At 39.9% G+C, this 22605-nt stretch overlaps 1 protein-coding gene across 1 annotated transcript in view; it reads left to right on the forward strand.

Moving 5' to 3' along the window:
* TDRD1 (tudor domain containing 1) overlaps positions 1-22605 on the forward strand; it is a 35512-nt gene that overhangs the window by 9742 nt on the left and 3165 nt on the right. Inside the window, exons 7-20 of the mRNA XM_063131571.1 lie at positions 356-532; positions 2367-2510; positions 3468-3639; positions 6428-6514; positions 7142-7318; positions 7729-7836; positions 10462-10632; positions 11956-12210; positions 12571-12693; positions 13280-13390; positions 15694-15864; positions 17544-17798; positions 18948-19067; positions 21306-21419. Coding sequence (XP_062987641.1) covers positions 356-532; positions 2367-2510; positions 3468-3639; positions 6428-6514; positions 7142-7318; positions 7729-7836; positions 10462-10632; positions 11956-12210; positions 12571-12693; positions 13280-13390; positions 15694-15864; positions 17544-17798; positions 18948-19067; positions 21306-21419 — 2185 coding nt within the window. The remainder of the gene's footprint in view (positions 1-355; positions 533-2366; positions 2511-3467; positions 3640-6427; positions 6515-7141; positions 7319-7728; positions 7837-10461; positions 10633-11955; positions 12211-12570; positions 12694-13279; positions 13391-15693; positions 15865-17543; positions 17799-18947; positions 19068-21305; positions 21420-22605) is intronic.

Consider the following 22605-nt stretch of genomic DNA (forward strand, 5'->3'; position numbering starts at 1 on the left):
TTTGAAGTTTGAATTTGAGTTTATTGCCAAATTACACTTCTAGACTTGCTTATCTTTTTGGTTTCTGCAGTTTTCTGATTGGTGACAGCTGATGTCTCAGTTTTCTTCCCTCTTTAATCTGAATAATGAGCCCAGCTAAATAGATATTCTATATTACGAGTTCCTTGTTGACATTAATCTTCTATATCTGGTGCTTTGAATAAAGCTGTTAAAAATATTCAGTGCTTATAAGTATACTATTCAATCTCGACTAAATATTTTAAAGCTATGTATTTTAGAGATATGTTACATAAATACATAAATAAGTTTTATTATTGCAGACAAGCTTCTTGCAGCAGCATGTCTTTCTTTCTAGGGCACAATAACAGAGTTCAATAATCCTCGCAAATTCTACATAGTAGTCAATTCCCCAGAAATTCTAAGTAATATTGGCAAACTTACTGTGAGGCTGAAAGATTACAGTGGTGTTAATCAAGATGAATATATTCCTGTCAAAGGAGAAGTCGGTGTTGCAAAATATTCCATTGATCAGGTAACTTAATCTTTCAACGGACATAGTGACCAATTGACTTTTGGTAGACTGTCCAAAGAATATGCTACCAGCAGTTTAATATTGTAGAGTTATAAGAAATATATAATATATATTTTAGCGAATGTATATTTTACTTATGTCTCGTATTTTAGTACGAGGTTGAACAAGGAGAGATATTAACTCACTGTTCTTTTTTGTGACTCCCCCTCTTTTTGTGACTCCTTTTTGCAGCACTTAATCCAGCAGTTATTGCACTTCCCTGACAGTAAAAAAAAAAGAAAGAAAAAGAAACACCTCAGAAGTTTTTGCAAATGTAATGGCTGGTAAGTAAATGGAGGGGAAGTTTGCACACCTGCAGTAATGGAGCAGTTGTAGGTATGCAAATTTCCCCTTCATTTACTTACTAGCCCTTAAATTTGCATAAATTTAGTCTCCATTTACTTACCAGCCATTAAAGTTGAGTACATTTCCTTCTTATTCCCCAAAACAAACAAAAACAGGGTGGCACAACAGGAAGGAGCACTGGGGTCTTAGCACCAGTAGTACTTCCCTCCCCCACCCCATGGGGCCCCCATTAACTCTGTCCAATGAAGCTGCCTTCTCAGGTTTTCTTTTTGAACTGTCAGGGAGCTACAGTAATAGCAGCAGTAAGTGCACCAAGAAGGAACTTCAAAAATTGAGAGCAGTTAATATCTCCACTTTCTGGAGCAGCTGGAGAGTCAGGGAAGTGTTGAAAGGTGGGGGGACACTGAGAGGTGTTAGTCCAACACTAAAAAGTCAGAGGATCACATCAGTAAGGGGGGAGGTATTGGTGCTTCTACTCTTTTGGCATTTCCCTCCCAATTTTGGTGCTTCTGAATTGCTCTGCCTGGTTCCTCCTTTGCCTTAGTATTATTTCTCCCCCAGTCCTTTGCAACTGTGCATAAATTGACCAATATGCAACCTCGTCTTGTCAGTTTCCTCGTATTTTATGTATTTGCCTTCCCTGCTCCCTTTGACAGGTGATACAGACAAGGAAATTGACCAGGCAAGACTCCACATACAGGATAGCTGTAAGAGTGCACTTGCGAAAGACTGACAAAAATATAATAATAAAAGTGTGGCCCAGATGCACATTTTTGAGGCACTGGTTGTTATTGGGGTTTTTTTAAAAAAAAATGCCAGGGAGAAAGTCATGGTCTTCCAAAGCGCTGTTTCGACACTTTGAAAAGAGAGTCACTGGCGAGATTGCAAAAAGCAAGTGGCCTGGGCTTTTTTACTACACTTGCTGCGTGGCTCTGTAGCCAATGATTGCATCGCACGATAAAATCGATCTCCCTGGTTCACGTGATCACATCATGGGTGATTCACATCATGGGTGAAAATGATCAAACAGTGGGTTCCTGGTGTAGCTTTTTCCCGAAAAATAAGCCACCCCACAGAAAGCGCGCTGTGTTGTATGATGCAACAATCAGCCATGACCAGCTGCTCGTAATGGGTTGTTGTATAGTGCAAGCCCAGTCTTTAACTGGTCAGTTGTTGTTTCTTTCATTTATGGTACATTTTTATTGAGATTCTGTTTTAATCTGTATTTTATTATTGTTAGTCACCTTGAGTGCCATTTTTGGTGGAAAGGCAGGATATAAGTTAATAGATAAGATCTTGGTCACATGGTCCTGCCTTTCCCTCAGCAGTGGGGCAATTTAACCTATTGTTTAATGCTTCTGTCTCACCAAACTGGAAAGAACCTTCACGATAAGTAACCAATGTTCCATTTTTCAGCTTTTAGTAAAGGAAAGTATATCTACTAGTTTAATTATAATTTTCTAAACCTAACATAACTTTTCACATTCAGACTTGGTACAGAGTGCTTATAGAAGAGATAGATATCCTTAAGAAGAGTGCTGAGGTACTATATATCGACTATGGAAATGAAGAAAATGTACCACTAAACAAAATCAAACAAATGCACGACGACATTGCTCACTTTCCACCCTGTGTAAGTATAAGTTTTAATATTGAATGAATTCTGAGGGGACATATTTATTATTTATTTATTTATTTATTTATTTATTTATGCATTTTAATCCTGCCCTTTAGCTAAAAAGGCTCTCAAGGCAGCTTACAAAAATATTTCTTAAGACAGTCCCTGCCCACAGGCTTACAATCTAAAAAAAATGACACAAAAGGAAAGGGGATTGGGAGGGAGGAGGGGAAGAAAAGCAAATTCAGGCACTAGATTCTTAGTTGCAAAGTTCAGCAGTGACAGTTGGTAACAGGAGGGAGGGGGCTCTCAGCTGGAGCTGGATCCAGCCAAGATGGAGAGGTACCTGGCTGCTGTTTTCTCCCCCACTGATGGCCTCTGCAGAGAGCAGAATGTCAAATAACCACCTTTCCATATTCAAGTTCTGAAGAATGCAAAATTGAATTCTTTTTTCTCTTGCATTTAGAATGCAAAGTGAAAAGAAATGAATGGACTGTTTTTATGCAGGGCTGCTCCTAAAAATATATATATTCCTAGCCCAGTTCTGTTTTTGTTTTCCTGTGCTTGGGATGGAAGGACCACTTGAGCTGCATTCAAGTTTTTTTCCAGTTACCAATCTTCAAAGTTCTGCATGCTTTCACTTTTAGACAGGATTGTTAGCCTAGCAAGAGGTAGTAATACTAGTCATGGAGTGGGGAATGAAGCTTTCTACCTTTTGTAGCACTGACTCAATGTGAGGTACTCATTAGAACACTTTGTGTTTCCAAACAGCATGTTTAACTAAGTGAATAATTTCTTGGATGCTGTCTTACAGAAACTATAGTAGCCATGTGCTTAAAAGACTCACATGTTGGCCATTTCAGAATTTCATGCTCTAGTTTGTGAGTCTTAATAGTGGTGTAATTTTTTAATAGTCACTAGTAGCTAGTAATTCTAACATTCTAAAAAAATGTATTTTGCTTTTGTTTTCAGGCTATTAAGTGTTGTGTTGCTAATGTCCTTCTAGCTAAAGAAGGATGGAATGCAAACTGCAACAATACTATTGCTCCAATTCTTATAGGAAAGTATTGTTCATTGACCGTTGTTGATGTTTTGATGGATGAGATGCCATACTTGGCTGTAGATGTTGTCTTGCCACATTCTGGTGAGTTGAGTTAACAGTAATAATTATTTTTGCTGTTGAATTTGTCAATTAAGCAGCGACTGTAAAGATCATATTTACTAAACTGACACTGTCAACTGGCAATATGACCTCCATTGCTGTGAGTGTATATAAAAGCGTAGTCAAGAGATGGATGAGTCACTGCTCAATGAGCCACTGCACAACAGGGTTCTGGCCAAGGAATAATTACAGCCATGTATAATATATATGAAAACCAAAGGACAGGAATGAGTATGGCATACGTTAGTAGGCAACGATGAGCCTTGCATTATCTGGAAACAAAACACCACTTTGATTTGTGATCTTGGGTAGCAGAGCTGGGCCAGACCTTGGCTCTTAAAGAGCTGCCGCTGGTCAGTGGAGACAATACTGATTTAGATGAGCTAACAGACTGACTGGGAGGCAGATTCATCTGTTTATATGCATGGAGGTGAGAGTTTTCCTGTTGCCCCAAATGATATAAAATATGTCCATGCTTCCCTGGGTTGTAAATACACTCAGTATTGTGTGCTGATGGTTGCTTGGCTGTCAGCAAGCATGTAGGTGGGGCTAGCTAGTGTAAAGCTCCTAAACTGTGGTTATGTAAGCCACCAGGGTTTAAAACGATTCACACGAGGTGCTAAATCGACACGCTAAGCCATAATATTTAGCTCCAAATGCTTAACGTGTTGACTTAGCATGTTGTCTGAATAGGATCCTTGGCTGCTGCTAATCATCCAATAAAGAACTCAGTTTTAGTGACAAGCTGCATATTTTTATTTATAGGAGATAAACAATTTTAATTTTTGAGATATTTAAGAACTCTAGGGCAGGAGTGGGGAACCTCAGGCCTGGGGATCCAGTCCGACCCTCTGGGGTTCCGCAGATGACCTTTCCTCCAACCACCAGTAATTTGGTGATTTTGTAGCTTTTTTGCAGTTTTCTTCCCATTCTAAAAGGTTGAAATGCATCTCCTAAGGCTTAGTTAGTAGCAGTAAGAGCTTTAAGATACAATGTGCTATTGGTGTTTTTTTTAATTTTTTGTCCCTTTTCCTTTGGCCCCACCCATCACTGGAATGTGGTCCCATGTGAGCTTCTCCAAAATTGAATTTGAACCTCAGGCTGAATAAGGTTCCCCACCCCTTCTCTAGGGTGTATGCTGTCTCTCTTCAGCTCTAGAAGTTCATCCTTGATTTGGACTGAGTTCTTCAGAAAAGATTATGCTGTCCATCATCTTCTACAATGAAGACCAGCATAAAGAATTAATTCAGGTTGCAATCCTAAACACACATAGTGGGATATAAATGCCAGTAAGCTCAATTGGACTTCTGCTTAGGGTTGCCTTGTTAGCTTCGCTGCAATCTCCTAGTCTTCTCATAAGCATTCTTTTCACATCTTTGACATTAACTGTCTGACCACCTCACTGACAGGTTTTTTGATTCCCATATATTTAAATTGTCTATCTTACGTTGCAGTCATAAATGCACTTGCTAAGGAGCAAGTCCCATTGAAAGCAGTGGGATTTACTCCCAAGTAAACAAAAATGCACTGCGCTGTTAATATTCTATCAATACGTTAATCGAATTCAGTTTTGCTTGCTTTGTTGCCAGCTTACTTTTGGGGGTGAGGGCAGAGTGTGTACTCATCTTTCTCATTTGGGCAAGATGTCTTGCCACTTTCACACTGGCATCTTTTTATACTTCTTTGAATACAGCAGTTTAGGAAAAATACATTAGACTCCAAGTGCCCTATAGAAATTTAATCTTCTTGATTCTTTTTCCACTTCCTTCATTTTTAGAGATATTTCTTGTTTTGAAATTAAATATTTTACACCTCCTGCATAATTTTCTGTTGAATTTTGTTATCACTATATTACTCTCCCCTATCTCCTCTGGTTTCCTCCTGGTTTTTCTAACTCCCTAGCTGGCTTACAATTGCTCTACCTAGCCCCCCACAGCTCTCTTAGCCACCCCTTCAGCTTATCAGACTGCAGTGACAGAAGTCACTTTTTCTCCCCCCCCCTTTTTTTTTCTTGATGGGTGGGTGGGCCCACAATCTTCATTTCCTAAGAATGTCTCTGAGGCATTCATAGGAAATGAAGCTGGCAGTAGCTGGGCCCTTCACTTTGCTTTGAAGTGATCCCAACTGCCAGTAAGAAAATTAGGTAAGTTAAAAAAGTGGGAGGGGTAGAGCACATTAGCAGGCAAGAAGAAAAATGTCCAGGCGTTGGTGCCTGCCCCAGGGTAGATTCTTTATTTGTTATTTATTTATTTGTTTGTTATTTACAATATTTATATACCATTCCACAGCCAAAGAATCCAGAGCAGTAAACAATAGATAGGATAAAAGAATTTTTAAAAACCCATATTAAAAATACTATTTTTAAAAGAAATAGAATTCCGATTAAACCCTAGTTCTGGTAAAACTGCAGCCAATCACTCAAGGAAAGCTGCTTGAAACAACGTTTTCAGGAAGTGCCAAAAGTAACATGACATTGATACCTGCTTGGCCTCCAAAGGCAGGGAATTCCATAGGAAGGGGGCCACCACACTGAAGGCTCTTCTCCTGGTGGACTCCAATCAGAGCATATGTCCATGTGGAACTACCAGGAACATACCCTCTGATGACTAGGCAGGTTGGTAAGAGAAAAGGCTCTGTCTTAGATATCTGGGTCCCATGATTACACTATTATTTTACAGATAGGTTTGGTAGGTCAGGTGGCAATGAGTTTGGAGGACTTTAAATAAATTGCAACTATTTTTGAATGGATGATCACACACATGTGTTTTAGGTAAACACTTACACGAAATGCTTATGGAAATGGGACATGGTTGGAATTCAAAGGATATGAATAGCAAGAAAGAAAACTCAGCTACTGGTGAGTCTATAGTTCTTTATATTAGTTTGGTTTTATTCCTATTTGTGAAAACGGCACAGCTAACCTTAGGAATCATTTGAGAGAGCTATAATTGAAAATAGGGGCAGTGATGAAATAATAAAAGGTTGAGGTTGAATGATCGGCTTATTAATTAATAAATCAGGTGGGAGCATCTTCCAAAGGGCCTCTCTTGCTGATCTTAACAAACTCTGCTTAGTTATTAGAATCAGCAGTTGAGACCCTTCTGAAGGCACCCTCACTTGTAGAGGCCCGTATCAGGCACGCAGGAAAGGGTTTTCTCCCATGTTGCCCCCAAACTCTGGAATGCCACACCCTTTGCAGTTGCAACTGATCCCCATTCTTTCTGCATTCAGGAAGTGGGTCAAGACACATCTTTTTAACTTGACTTTTTAAAAACGTGTTCTTTATATTATATTTTCATTTGATTTGGTTTTTATTTCCTGACTTTCTGTAAACTGCCTTGGTTAGCTTCAGAAAGGTGGTATAGAAAATGTAGGTAGAGCTCTGCGTTCTCCTAAGGATGACATTGAGCCTGATAGCAAATTACTACTATTTACAACTAAAACCTACAAATCAAATTTTGATAATGGATTCTATTTTTCTTAGGTTCTACTGTGGAAAAGATTTCCATTCAGAAGAAGAACAATGAGTATGTGGGATTAGATCATAGTAGTTATCTAACTCCAAAGGTTATCTCGCTGTCTATAGGAGATGCTTTTTTGGGTATGGTTGCCCATATAGAAACACCAGGAGATTTTTTTTGTCAGCAGATGGGAAACGGTGGTAAGTCCTCATCCATTTAAGTTGAAATGGAAATATATGTGTAGGAATAAAATGTGAACACGTAACAAAACACTGAAGTTAAATGTTTCTGCACTATTTCCTATGGAGGTGGTTATCATTGAAAGGGATATTAATCAAGAATAAATACGGCTTCTAGTATGTACTTTATTCAAACTATGCGTTTTATAGTCTGTGATATGCCATGTGAGCCAACAGAACGACAAGGCTTTCCTATGTAACCTTAAAGGACTAAAACTGCTTTCAAATGACACCTGAATGTCTCAGGAATCTAATAAACGTGAACATTTGAAGGACAGGGAGCATGTGCACTTTATATTTCCTGCTGTGCTTTTGAGTCAAGTGTTTTGGTTTTACTTTGTAACATAATTTTCACATACTTCTGTTGTCAGGCAAACTTTCTGACCTTCACGTTTCCCTGCGTGAATATTGTGAAAAAATAACTTCTACCCCAGATTTCTGTCCAGCAATAGGAGAGATGTGCTGTGCCCAGTTTACAGGTAGGGGTGAGGGAAAGGAAAAACTGCTTGGATGCCTTGCTTATTGTCATTATAACTATTTATCATTGTTATTAATGTAGCAACTTCAGTGTGCATGGTGTTTTTTTAAAGTGAACAGGTCCTGGCCCTGAGGAGCATACAGTCTAAAGTTCAACATGGGAAACAAAGGAAGGGGGAGTAACAAATAGAAAATATGCATTTTTTTTCAGATACACATACTAGGCTTGGAATAGGACATGGGAACTAATAGTTTGTGCAAAAGACGTCATGGAAAAGGTGAGAACATAGGATGCTTCCTTATGCCAAATCAGATTGTTAGACCATTTAGCTCAGGTTTATCTGCATTAATTGGCAGCAACTTTCTAAGATTTCAGCCTTTCTGACCTAGAGATGCCAGAGACTGAACTTGGGACCTTTTGCATGCTAAGCATGTCTACTATTGAATTATGGCCTTTCCCTTAATTCAGGGGTGGGCAACTGTTTAGGCCCCAGAGGCCAGATTGCATTCTGACTCAGCCCTCTGGAGCTGGATGATTTGAAGTGAACCCCGCATAGAGAAACTCCATGCAGAGAGATGCAGAGAGAGGTGAGAATGATTCTCTGCCTCTCCCCACACAGTCTCCTGCCCCCCCCCCCCCCCCCGAGAGAGCCAAGAGAGATCATTTCCACCTCTCTTTACATGGAGAAACTAAGAGCTGAGAGTAGTGGAGCTAGAGCAGTAATGGCAATAGGTATAGATATATCAGGGATAAAGATCAGAGCAATAATGGGGCAGGGCTATAGAAGGCTTTGAAGGTAAGGATATCTAACTTTTGCTAGATTTGGGAGTTGATGGGAAGTCATTGTAAGGCTCTAAGGAGGGCATCATGTGATGAGAGAGAGGAAAGAGTTTCTCAGCAGTATGCTAGGGAGTGGTGAGGCAACAAAAAACAGAGGAGAAAGTTGTTGCAGTGAAGGAATGAGATGACTAGAGTATGAACTAGAGTTTTGGCCAAAGGAAGAAAAAGGGAAGGCCATATATTTGCAACTTTGCAAAGTGCAATGACAGCAATATACTGAATATGGGATACAAAGGAGGGGGAGAAAGGAGTCAAATAAAGCCAGGACTTCAGCAGGGTGGATGGTAATACTGCCAGTGGACAAGAAGAGTGTATGAGGAAAGGGAGGCTTGGGAGGAAGATGAAAAGTTAAGTTTTGTACATAGCTAAATTTGAGAAAGTGAAGCGTCGATATAGGAATTGCAGGCAGCTGGAGATATGGAATTGGATAAAAGGAGAATATTCTAAAGTAGATACAGGCACAAGTATCTGCTTGTATAGAGAGGTAAACAAAAGCCAAGAACAGATCCCTGAAGGATCCTAACACAGAGATAAAGGAGACAAAGAGCTTCCCCCTGTGGAAACTTCAAATGACCTTGGACATAAAGGGTTGATCAGGCAAAAGAATGATCAGTAGAATTAAACGTATGAAAGAGGTAAAGATGAATGAGGACTAAATAGAGTTTTGAGGGATAGACACTTCATGGATATATTTGTGCCTGTATAAATTTAAGTCTTCCAGAATTGAACTAATTAAAGACCTCATTGGTGTGCACTGTGGATTTATCATGGAGGATGAGATTTCAGTTCATTTTCTCTGTTGATTTACAATTTATGTACCAGGGGCTTCCCAGCATCTTTAGCTATATGCAGAGAATGCAGTCTCAGACCTCCAGAAAATTAATTATTTATTACATTTATATCTTGCTTTTTTCCACCAAGGAACCAAGGTGACATACATAATCCTCCTCCTCTCCCGTTTTATCCTCATAACAACCCTGTGAAGTGGGATGGGTTGAGAGTCTGTGACTGGCCCAAAGTCACCCAGTGAGCTTCCATGGCTGAATGGCAACTAGAACCAGGATCTCCCAGTTCCCAGTCCAACACTCTAGCCACTACACCACACTGGCTTTATATAGTTGCTTTTTATTGGCCCACTGGGATATGTCTGGCATTTATACTACAGCATTTTTCAGCTGATCTTTGGTTTATCATTTGATTTATCTAACCCTTAATTAGGTGGTCATTGGCACATTGAGCTGACATTGTCATTCTAGCCTCTATCTTAGTACAGTTGGCCATCCCAAGGGCAGTTATGCACAGGCTGCAGAGGCAGTTGTATCCCTGTTGGCCCTGAAGAGGCATCCTATGAAACAGAAAAGAGCACTGCATGTCTTTGCCCATGATGTTTTTTTAAAGCAGTGGGCCAATTTGCACAGCCAAAAGAAGTTGCCATGCCTGTTGTTGGGTTATTTTATGGTTGTTTTTCCCTTCCAACAAGCCATGCTGCCCGGGTTTGGATGATGTGACAAGCTGTGCCTGGGCAGTGATTATGGAAATTGCAGCCTGCACATGGCATGATTTAAATAAGCCATTGTGGCTTATTTCGATTGTGCAAACTGGTCACAGTGTATAAAGCTGTGTAGGGAAGAACTAGGCAATTCTGTTCTGCTTGATTAGTATTAGATGTCATTTCTGCTACAGTAATGAAAGTCATTGCTTGCAGAGCTGCAGCAAAAGTAAAACTGTAAGATTGGGCTGTTAGTAAAGATGATTTATATAGGGATAATGTATTTTTCTTTTCCAGAAGATAACCAGTGGTACCGTGCATCAGTTTTGTCCTACGTTTCTGAGAAAACTACCCTAATAGGTTATGTAGACTACGGAAACTTTGAAGTTCTTCAGTTAAGTAAACTTCGACCAATCATTCCAAAATTAGTGGAACTACCAGTGCAAGCTATCAAATGTACCCTAGCAGGTATGAAACCAAGTGAATAAATACCAAAATAGCAGGTTCAATTATGCTTTCTTCCGCATAGTAAGGTATTCTGTAGTTGCTTCTCATCTCATAGGTCTTTGTAGTTTCTCTTTATTTTCTCTTATTCAAGTTTGCATAGGTTTAAGGTTTATTTATTTATTATTACATTTATATCCTGCCTTTTTTCCTCTTGCAAGGAACACAAGGCAACTTGCATGGTCTTCTTCCTCTCCATTTTATCTTCACAACAATCCCGTAAAATAAAATTAGTCTGAGAGTCAGTAACTGGCCCAAAGTCACCAAGTGGAGACGAGTACCTGGATCTCCTGAGTCCCCAGTCGTATCAGTAAATGTAGCCCGTTTCCTCTTGGATCTGATAAGTAAGAATGTAGATAACCAAGGTAGTGGGAATATCTCAGTACAGGGTTTCCTACTCCCTATCCCAGCTATTAAACCAATAGGAAACTTGTGCAGATAAATAACGAAAGAAATAGGAACCATGTCACAGAGTTCTGTGCCAGCTACAACTTTCAGATTTAAATAGAGACCCCAGCCTGAGCATATGCAAGGGTGAAGCAGGCTGCACTGGACATATTTCCCCCTTTCAGGAGTAAAAGGTATTGAGCGTACAATAAAAGGTATTGAGCCTCCCTAAGTCTTCCTAAGCTGTAGTCCTAAAGTGGAATCCACTTAACCTTGGAGTCAGCTCCATTGAACTTGGTGGGCCTTATTTTTGGATATGTGTGGTGCCTTTTAATGTAAACGAAAGAAGAAATCCCCTTCTCAAGAAGTATAGGTTTTACTTCTGAAACCTTACAGTCCCAGTTCCTCTGTCTCTGGCTTATAATACTAAACTATCCTGATTTCCAGAATGTTTTTCTTTCAAGATTTGGCAGACCTATATCACCAAGCTCCAGGTTGTGGGATCTTAGGTGTGCAGATGTCACTGGCTTGGTAACCCTAAACATGCTAGTGGTGGTGCAGAGCAGTACATATCCTGCGTATACTAACCTGGAACCTCGTGCAAACTTGGGGGCAGAGCTGTAGGAAAGTCTAAACATAGGGGAGGAGGATTTGGTGTTTCACTAAAGGCTGCAAAAGATTTTAAGCCAGCACTGCAGTTTTTGACATTAAAGAACACTTTTATCATTTTGTATGTGTGCATATGTGAAATATATGACAGGATGGTGAGAATCCAAATATATCAGAAGATAATGAGAACCTTAAAATGTTGGAAAGATGTTACATTGCTGATTACAAGGATAGTGCATGATATCTACAGCTGTGTAAAAACAAGAGGAAAAAGACACTTTTTTTTTTAAGGTGTGAAGCCAATATCTGGAACCTGGTCTACAGAAGCAACTTCTGTCATGAAACAGCTGATGCAAAATAAAGTGGTCACCATAAAAGTAATGGATAAGAAGGAAAAGACTTTTGTGGTAGAAATTACAGATGAATCAGTGATTCCAGCACCGAATTTGTCTAAATACCTTTTAGAATCAGGTTGTGCAATGGAAGAAGCCACCACTGTTCCGACAATGCTTGAAACAAGCACTGGAACACAGCAAAAAGTGAATGGTAAGTTCACTTGAGAAGCTAGCTTCATACTATTTCTTTAATGTGATTTTTACAGTAAGTAAATGAAGACCGAATTAGGGACAGGGCTACATCGTTTTTTTGGTTTTAATGCAAGTTACTGGTTTTAATAATAAAAAATTACGTATTTCATGTCTTCATTACACCAAAGCTAGAATACTAGTATAACTTCTAACCAAATCTTCCTTTGAAACCTAGTTTATAGGCTGCAGCTAGTAAACAAAGAAAAATAGAGTAATATGTTTGTTCATACTACTAAGTTTATTAATATAACACCAGAGTGATCATTGAACAAACATAACTGTATTGGTTAGTCATGCTTCCTTGTTTTTCCCCCTACAGGTCAAAAACAAGATAGAATTGATTGGTCTTGCGTCACATTAATACCTAAACAGGTGGTAAATGTCATGGTGTGTGTGCTGTACAATCCCAGCAAGTTCTATTGCCAGTTGTTAAACAATGATGGTAAATCTTTTCCCCCCTTCTGAGTGTTCTGTTCCTTCTTGCACATGAGCATTGCATTTTGGACTTCTACAGCTCCATTGCAGGCGTGCTGGACTTGGCCTGTAGCTTTCATACCTACCTGTCACTTTCATATCTACCAAGTTGCTCAAGCAACAGGAGTGGGGAACCTGACTCTTGTCCCGTTACTTGTTTAGTCACCCAGCAGTTTATGAAAGCAATTGGCTTTCTCTTCCATTTTGTGTTGAGGTAGAGATTAAGAGGGTGGGGGGTTCTTGTTAAAATTGAATTCAAGAAAGTAATGAAATGTTAGCTGCCTACTGACTTGTTACTTTGTAGCTGTATAATTAAACTGTTTTCAAAATCAGTACTGTAGCTGTTAACGTCATCAAACCTCATGTCATAAGGCTATGTAGTAATAGCAGTACTGCTTGATAGAATTTTTCCATAACAGCTGTTTAAGAAGTGTGAGATTTTAAGTAACAGATTGGATGAAAGACTACTATATTAATTTGATTAACTTTTGATGAACACTGTAGTATACCTCCAAGGACTGATTAACAGAACTACATCAATCTTACTTTTGCAGATTTGAATGCTCTAAGAGAACTCAACATGTCTTTAGCAGAATTCTGCCAGATAACAACTCCTAGCATTTCCAAAGTAACAAAGGGGGAGCTGTGCTGTGCTTATTTTTCTGGTAAGTAATCTAACTTCCTCTTGCTTATTCTCTTCTATGTTGCAATGATGTATTGTAGAAAATTCAACTAATCCATTTAATTTGTTATATTAGACCAATGAGGGAAGTTTGATGTGCCTATGTGAAGTCTTGAGTATTGGTAAGCTTAAGATACAAACGATCTATGAAATCCTAACTGCATATTTTCAGTTATTGAGGCCCGAGGATGTGGACAAGGTGCTTGGCCAAGTCCGGTCGACCACCTGTGTGCTTGACCCTTGCCCCTCGTGGCTCATTACATCAAATAAGGAGGGGATCGCCGGCTGGGTCCAGGAGGTTGTAAATGCCTCCTTGAGAGAGGGAGTGGTGCCGGCCTCTTTAAAAGAGGCGGTAATTAGACCACTCCTGAAGAAGCCTAATCTGGACCCGGAAGATGTTAACAACTACAGGCCGGTGGCTAATATCCCTTTCCTGGGCAAGGTGCTTGAGCGGGTGGTTGCAGGACAACTCCAGGCACTCTTGAATGAAACGGATTATCTAGATCCATTTCAATCGGGTTTCAGGCCTGGTTTTGGAACGGAAACTGCCTTGGTCGCCCTGTGGGATGACCTCTGTCGGGAGAGAGACAGGGGGAGTGCGACCCTGTTGGTTCTCCTGGACCTCTCAGCGGCCTTCGATACCATCGACCATGGTATCCTTCTGGATAGGTTGTCTGAACTGGGAGTTGGAGGTACTGCGTTGCAGTGGTTCCGCTCCTACTTGGATGGCCGATTCCAGAAGGTGGTGCTGGGGGATTATTGCTCTGTGCCGTGGCTCCTAAGCCATGGGGTTCCGCAGGGCTCTATTTTATCCCCTATGCTGTTTAACATATACATGAAGCCGCTGGGGGAGGTTATCCGGAGATGTGGACTGAGGTGTCATCAATATGCGGATGACACCCAGCTCTACCTTTCCTTTTCATCAAACCCAGGTGAGGCAGTGACTGTTCTGAACCAGTGCCTGGGCACGGTAATGGACTGGATGAGGGCTAACAAACTGAGACTCAATCCAGACAAGACGGAGGTACTGTTAGCGGGTGGTTCATTTGTCCGGCGAGGTGATGTTTGCCCTGTCCTGGACGGGGTTGCACTCTCCCTAAAGGATCGGGTCCGTAGTTTGGGGGTGCTCTTCGATCCAGAACTGTCACTTGAGGCACAGGTGAACTCAGTGGCAAAGAGCACCTTTTATCAGCTTAGGCTGATATACCAACTGCGCCCTTATCTGGACAGTGATAGCCTAGCTACAGTTATCCATGCTCTGATAACCTCTCGTTTGGATTACTGCAATGCGTTATACGTGGGGCTGCCTTTGAAAACGGTCCGGAAGCTTCAGCTGGTACAAAACAGGGCAGCCCGTTTACTAACAGGGACTGGCTGGCGAGATCACATTACGCCAGTCCTTTTACAACTTCATTGGCTGCCAGTCCAGGTCCGGGCCCGATTCAAAGTGCTGGTATTGACATTTAAAGCCCTAAACGGTTTGGGGCCAGGTTATTTGAAGGAACGCCTCCTCCCATATGTACCTACCCGGACCTTAAGATCATCTACAGGGGCCCTTCTCCGTGAGCCCCTGCCAAAGGAAGTGAGGCAGGTGGCTACTAGGAGGAGGGCTTTCTCCGCTGTGGCACCCCGGTTGTGGAATGAGCTCCCCAGAGAGGTCCGCCTGGCGCCTACACTGTACTCCTTTCGTCGCCAGCTGAAGACCTTTTTATTCACTCAGTATTTTGACACTTAATTTTAACTTAAATTTAAATTATACTGTTTTAACTCTGTATTTTAACCTTATATCAATTTTGCTGCGTGGTTTTATCCTGGTTGTGCTTTTTATATTGTATTTTGTATTTGTATTTTTAACTTGTTGGTTGTTTTATGATGATTTTAATTTTTGTGAACCGCCCAGAGAGCTTCGGCTATTGGGCGGTATAAAAATGTAATAAATAAATAAATAAATAAAATAAAATAAATATTTTGAATTCCAGTGTATAGCTGAATGTGCCTAATTTAGGTTAATCAGATAAACAGGAAAATAGATCTACAGGATTTCTTTACATAAGCAGAAGGTTAGTCTTAGTGTGGAGGAGTTTGTGGGGTGGGGTTCTTCATTTTTCTGGATAGGGTGGTGGTAGATGGAGCCAACTACACTGTCTGGCTGAAAATGGCATCGTTGGGAAATAGAAGGAAAGTATGAATCTGCTTTATATTTCTAGACACTGAAATAAGTCGTTTTGTATTTCTGCAGTATACTTACTGGATAGCATAAGATTTTTGTGCTTTTCTTTAATTTAGGTGATGGTAGATGGTATCGTGCCTTGGTAAAAGATGCAACTTCATCTGAGGCCTTTAAAGTTCAGTTTGTGGATTATGGAAACTGTCAAGAGGTTACTCTGGATAAAATCAGACACATTTCATCTGCCTTTACAAAACTCCCATTTCAGGCAATCAGGTGTTGGTTATCAGGTAACAGGTTTTCTTACTTCAATAGTAAGAAAATATCTTGAATGGCAAGTAAAATAAGAAGTTACACAGTACTAATCTTTTACTGAGCTTGAAATTGAACATGATCTAGGGGTGTAGCAACTTGAACTAAGAGCTAACTGATCCTGAATCCCCAACTTCTTAACTTATGCTCTTTTCCTACACGAGGCTGTTAATCTACTGTATTTACTTATAGTTTTGTCACAGAATTGAGATCCGAGCACTACACAAAGAGTGATTTCTTTCCTGCTTTTCCACTACATAACCTCTAGATGGCACTGTAGTACACCAGAATAGTGCAAATACACAAGTGGAAAAAGGATTTTCTTGAAGTAATAATGCCTTTTCCCTGCTCTAAAAACAACAACAACGCACCTCACCCAAAGTTCTGTTTAAAAACAGAAGCGAAACTGAAGGGTCACTACATCTAAAGAACACGTAAACAGCCCTGAGTAGGGAATGATAGGCACACAATAAAGTAGAAAAGCTCTTCGAGAATAAGAGTTGGAAAACATAAAGCCATTCTAAAATGCCATAGTAGTGTAAAATAATTACTGCAGAACCTGGGATAAATACTGAAGCTGTCTTTATTCTTGTCTGCGAATAGTCTTTTAAATGTATAAATCATATCTGTAAAGGCCCAGCCAAGGTCAATTGTGGTTCCTGTGATAAAGATCTGTACTAAAACATCCCCTGCCTCCTTCAAATCAGAGCATGCTGTTTATATGATTCCTGCACTTTTTAATCCAGCCTTCTATGTTGGTTTCCTTGGTTTAAGAAGTTTCTCTGGTTCAGCTCAGTGATTTCCAGGTTTCTGCCCAATTGTGTCCTTTCGCTTTTTGTCAGCACAACACAGTTGTAAAACATGCAACACAAAACACTGTGGTATTCATATAGTTATATGTTTATTTATATATAAAAATACAACGTGTTGGTCTTCTGGCCTAATACAAAATTACATCCTCTCCCAAATATCGAACAAAGCTGAGATATGAAAGCTTTAGTATTCAAAGATTCTTGCTCCTGACAGTTTTCTTTTCTCCTTTTACCTCCTTTGGAACTTCCAATCTTTCAACAACTCCCTCTCCCCCATTCTGGATAACCTTTGGTCCCTCCATAAATTGTCACCATTCTCAGGGTACAGCTTTGCTTGAACTAAGCAGGTGAGCCTATACGTCAGCTTTCCCCAACCTGGTGTCCTTCAAATGCTTTGGACTACAATTCCAACAATTCCTGACCGTTAGCCATGCTGGCTGTGGCTGATGGTAGTTTTGAAGTTGAAAACATCTGGAGGGCACCAGCTTGGGGAAGGCTGCTGTACTGTCATCTGTCAGTGGTCTTGAGAGGGTTTAGACTGTACACTTGTTGCTGTGGGATGAGATATGTTGTGTGTCCTTAAGCATTTTTACTAGTATGTTCAGGAGAAAGAGCTTTGCACATGGATTTATATGCAAGAGCTGTAGGCCAACTCATAAGTCATGGTCTGGATTTTTTTATCACTGCTTCAGTTGTAACAGGAATTTTTATAATGCTTTGAGAAGTGCAGTCCTACTCATGTTCATCAGAAATAGGTCCCACTAAACTCAGAATTACACTCTTAGTGATCTCAGGCGCATTATCCAAAGAGTAACTAAAAGCTACTTAAATATTTTCCCCCTCAGGTGTAAGGCCCATAAATAAAGAATGGACACCAGAAGCTACGGCAGCACTTCAGAGGTACACAGCTGGGAAGAAGCTTCAGGCAAAAGTTGTTTCTTTAACTGCAAATGGTGCTGAAGTGGAGCTTATTGATAATTCCACTAGCAGTCCCATAATGATCAGTGAAATTTTAATTAACGAGCATTTGGCTTTTAAAAAGGAAATATACTCAGTTCAGGATATGCCACCAGGTGAATTGACATCCAGTTACTTACAAGGTAATTAATGTTGTACATTTTTTGAATAGCATAAGAATGCAAATAAGGATTGTCTATTATTTTAAGGTTTGGATACAACTGTTGTGGTATTCAAAATGTTAGCCAGCAAATGTCAAATTATTGGGTCACTAGGCATGTTTGGGGTATTTTATTGGTAAATGTTATATTATGTAACAACTTGGCTTGTTAACCAACCCTAGACAACCCAGCAACAAACCATGGGTTCTAAAAAAGGCTTGTTTGAGGCTTGCTTGCATGGTTAACAAGCTGCCCTGCAAAAAAAGTCCTGGGTTCAAGTAACACGCTAACCCACGGTTCGACAAACAACCCACTGTGCAACAACAACCCACACTCAACCAGTAAGTGTGGGTTAGCTTATTGTGCAAACCCAGTCTGTGAGTGGAATCAGATACATCACAAGTTGCTGCATTTAGTAATAATGGGTGGAATGGGGCCCATTATTGATCAGAGTGCATGCTGCCTGAAAAAACTGGTGTAGAGCCCGGACCTAATAGAATTCTTGACCCAATGTCAGATATTGCATCTTTTATTTGACAATTTGCATCAGTGCTAGTCTTTAACTAACGATACACATAAGTGATTTGACCCAGGGTTCTAGCATTTTAAGTCATGTTGCTTATTGAACTGAAAGTAGCTGCTAGATGTGAAGATCACACATTATGATTGCTCTTAAGGTTTTGTACCTACCTCCAAAGTTAGCTGAAAAATGTTAACTTCCACCGAATATTACTTTTACTATAAATTTATCTTGCCTCTTTAGTTAAGTATTCGGAGGCATTTTAATTCAGAATAAGACAATTGGATAACTAATTGGGGGGGGAATAGGAATGAGAGGGAGATTTAGTAGTGGTTGTATAGCTAGGGCCCATTGGTGCTTTTGTGTCAAGGGACTCCTACAGAGATCAATAGAACACTTCCTCCCTGCAATGACTCCTTGTGCTGTTGTCATGCATGAAGGGGTGGTGGGCTACAGAGACACAGAGTCCTCCGTGGATGCTGTGTCTATGCATTGATAGGAATCAGGTTCCATTTTGCTGTAACACTGAATGAATTATGAAACTAATGGCAGAAGATGTCTCTGAGATCTGCTACATCCTCAGAATGAATTTTCACTTGTGTCTAATATAGAAATGTCTACACACATAGAGTGGACAACAACAGAACTTCCAGTTGATGAAACTGTGCCTGTCCGTGTATTAGATGTGATCCATCCTGGCTTTTTCTATGTTGTACCAACAGAAGTCAAAGGTAAAGATAAAAGTACATAGAGCCAACAAAAGTGTACTTTACATTGGTCCAGTCCAGACATAACAGGAAACCACATTTTCCCACTATGTAAATGAGCTATGGTGTGCACACCCTTCCCTTCCTCCTCGCCTGCCTCCTCCTCTTTTTAACACCTATGAAGAGGAGACTTGAAGCTTCTGCTTTTAATCCTCAGGATTCTGTGCCCCCCCCAGCAGCTGTTTGAAATATTTGTTAAACTTCTATGTTAGCACACCTCAGTGACTTCATATTCCATGTCCTCAGCAGTTGGGTCAGTTGTCCTGAAGTGTTCCATCTTTCCTTCCCCCCCCCCCACTTTCAATTTTTTAAAAAAGCAATTACATTTAACTTACTAAGCTATCAGAGGTCTGATTTATCCCTATTGAAATAAATAGGTAAGGGAATCTACCAAACCCCTAAGCTAACAAGAATCCATTTTGTCCCCAGCAACTCTTCAAAACAGGGCAGGGAAAATCGTAACATTTTTCCTGTAGCATAATTTCAATTTTTTTATGTGGTTATACATTCAAGAGCAAAAGATTGATTTTTTCCTGTTTCTGAAAAGGAAAACAACCCCAAACTGTACATTCATGTGTATACAAATATATAGCAAAAATACTCAGGGGGTCCTTTGCATCTCTAGCAGTAAATTTTACCGTAGGGGTTAATTTTCCTCCAAGTTGATTTTATCTTGACACATTCTTATACTGCAAAATTACAACACTGATTTATTCTTTGTAACATTATTCTAAAAGAAACATATTCAGCTACTTGAGTATATTGGACACTTACCATTTTCTATTATGAGCCCAGTATTTCACCTATGCGTTTTAGGTTTCTGTTTTGCTTTCTCTTCTATCTTTTTCTACAGCAAACCTGATAGCCTAATTCAGGGTCCACAGGCACCAATGCACCTGCAGACTCTGTCCCTGCGCCTGCAAAGTGCTGATGCCTATAATTCTATTTTAAAACTTAAATTGTTTTTCTAGGAAATACTTCAAGGTGAAGATCTGGCCTCCAGCCCCTGCCATTTTTCTAAACCCCAGAGACAGTGTTTCGTGGGGATTAGATGGCAGGAGGCCGGCACTTCACTTTGAAGCAATCCCAGCTGACTGGAAAGAAAAAAAGAAGGAAGGAGTAGACCCTGTCGCCACTGTCTGGTAATGGGGGGAAGCTTGGGAATGGCAGCAAGGTAACTGGGAAATCGGAGGGTTGGGGTGATCCAATGTCATGGGAGGAGGAAGTGGTGTGATTGGGACTGGGAGTGACCTGAAGAGAGAGAGACAGAGATGGAGGGAGGTGGATGTTCTTATCTTGAATATTGAACTTGGCACACGTTGCCAGAAACATGCAGTGATTAGCTGCAGTCCAAGTATTCGCTATTAGGAGGCTGCTTATAGAAGGGTGCAATATTGAAAAGTGTAATCCTTTATTGTTGAAATTAAATTGTTTGAAAATTGTATTTACATTTCATGTTTTGAAAATATGGGGTCCAGTGAACTTCAGTAGTGTTTTTGTTCTAATGTTTAGGCTGGCATTATGGGGTTCAGTGCTTTGGTTAGACTACTTTTTGGAATATAATACCAATAAACATATTTTGTTAAACTGGAGTCATTCTAAAATCAAATCAGATATTTCCAGGTAAAAAGTTAAAGGTATTCATTGGACCCAAATAGCAGGTTGATACTGTCAAAACAAATGGTGAGGGTGAAACTAACCACAGTTCCCGATTATATCCCGACTTGTGGAGCTGTGATTTGTTTAAACTATGGTTAATAAGAACAAGCTATAATCAAACTGGTTTCAGATCCTAGTTCTGAAACAATTGGTTCTTGTTGCATTTGAACCAGCCATTGTTAGTTAAACTTCAATTTGAAGTTAGCAGTAGTTCTGCATCTGTACTGAAAAAGTGCAAAAACAATCTGCATGAAGGACTGCAAAACATTATAGATTTCTAGAATTGAAAGCTTTCTAATCCAGGGACTTGAGTTATTAAAGATAAAAGAAGAAAATGCTGATAAGCATATTTTGTAAAATAAAAGTTCAAGAGGAATTTCTTTGGACTTGCAAATTGGATTCTTTACTATGTGTATTTACTCAAGAAACCATGGTTGTTTTAGCTGCTCCTGAATGCTGTTTTAGTTACTTCTGAATCATAGGAGGTTCTGATGGTTTATGTGTGGGTAGTATGTAGAACATTATATTTCTATTCCATTTTAGTGGATCCACAAAAACTCCATAAGCTAATGACTGAACTTGCAGATTACTGCAACTCTCAGGATTATCACATCTTCAAACCAAGTGTTGGTGAACCCTGTTGTGCCAGGTTCTCAGGTAAGAGAATGAACTTAGAAAACTGAGTATGTGGGGTGGGTGGGTTTGAAGTATCCTGTAGAGGTTGCAGCCTGTGAAAAGGGGAGATATGGGTTAGTGAAAGTTGTGTCATTACAAAATAATTGAGTTTAAAATTTAGTAACCTCCAGTTATTACATGACAGCCCTGTTGGGTGAAAAGATACTGCAGAAAAGAAAACCATATCCTTGGTAGGTTACCAAGATGACATCCAGTTTTTCAAGTGGCAAACATTACTGCATCAGTAGTTGAATGACCAACTGAAGTGATTATACAAATTGACCTTCAGTGATCTGAAGCAGCTGGTCTTTTTCTTAAACCACAGAATGAGATCACTTAACTGCATACATCCTATTTTCACACAGAAGTACCAGCCTAAGTCTCTAAACTTTATTGTATGACTTACTCCTGCAATAGACATGTACTGCAGTAGCGTTTCTGTGTTATGGAGACATTTGCCTGCTCGTGTTTGGAATTAGGTGAGCATGCAACTCACTCACCAGTCTCCTCACTTCTCTTCAGTCCAAGTGGTGTGGTGTTTCTGTGATGTAAATTAGTCACAAATGAGCTGACTTGGGCGGTTGACAAATGATAAGAATCAAATGGCAGGTTTTATTTAATCTAAAGGAAACCTAGTTTTGACTCATGGCTTCCAAAACATACTAAAGTTGTGAAAATCTAACTAGTCAAGAAAACATGAGTTGAGTTCATTGCTTACTAGTTTCAAGTTTAAGAGAATCTTCAAAACTCAGGGATATGCAGTTGGGTGCTTTGTGCATATAATGATTTATTTATTTATTTAAACATTTGTATCCCACCCTATTATCACTAGAATCTCAGGGCGGCGTACAGATAAAATCAGAACAATTTAAACATAGTTAAAAATGTATTAAATCATTAACAAATTAAAACCAGTAGAATTTTTTTAAAAGCAGTAAGACAATTAAAAACAATTAAACAATGTGTAACCATGGAGAAGTTAGCCCTCGAAGGCTTTGATAAAAAGCCATGTTTTAACTTGGCACGGAAATGAAGCCAGTGTCAGTGCCAGTCAGGCCTCCAAGGGGAGGGTATTCCACAAGTGGGGTGCCACAACAGAGAAAACCCTGTCCCACCATAATGTATGTCTCGTGTTGGTGGGACGCAGAGTTTAATTTCTTTTATTGTT

The sequence above is a fragment of the Elgaria multicarinata genome, chromosome 8 (assembly GCF_023053635.1).
Source record: "Elgaria multicarinata webbii isolate HBS135686 ecotype San Diego chromosome 8, rElgMul1.1.pri, whole genome shotgun sequence".
NCBI classification, from domain to species: Eukaryota; Metazoa; Chordata; class Lepidosauria; order Squamata; family Anguidae; genus Elgaria; species Elgaria multicarinata.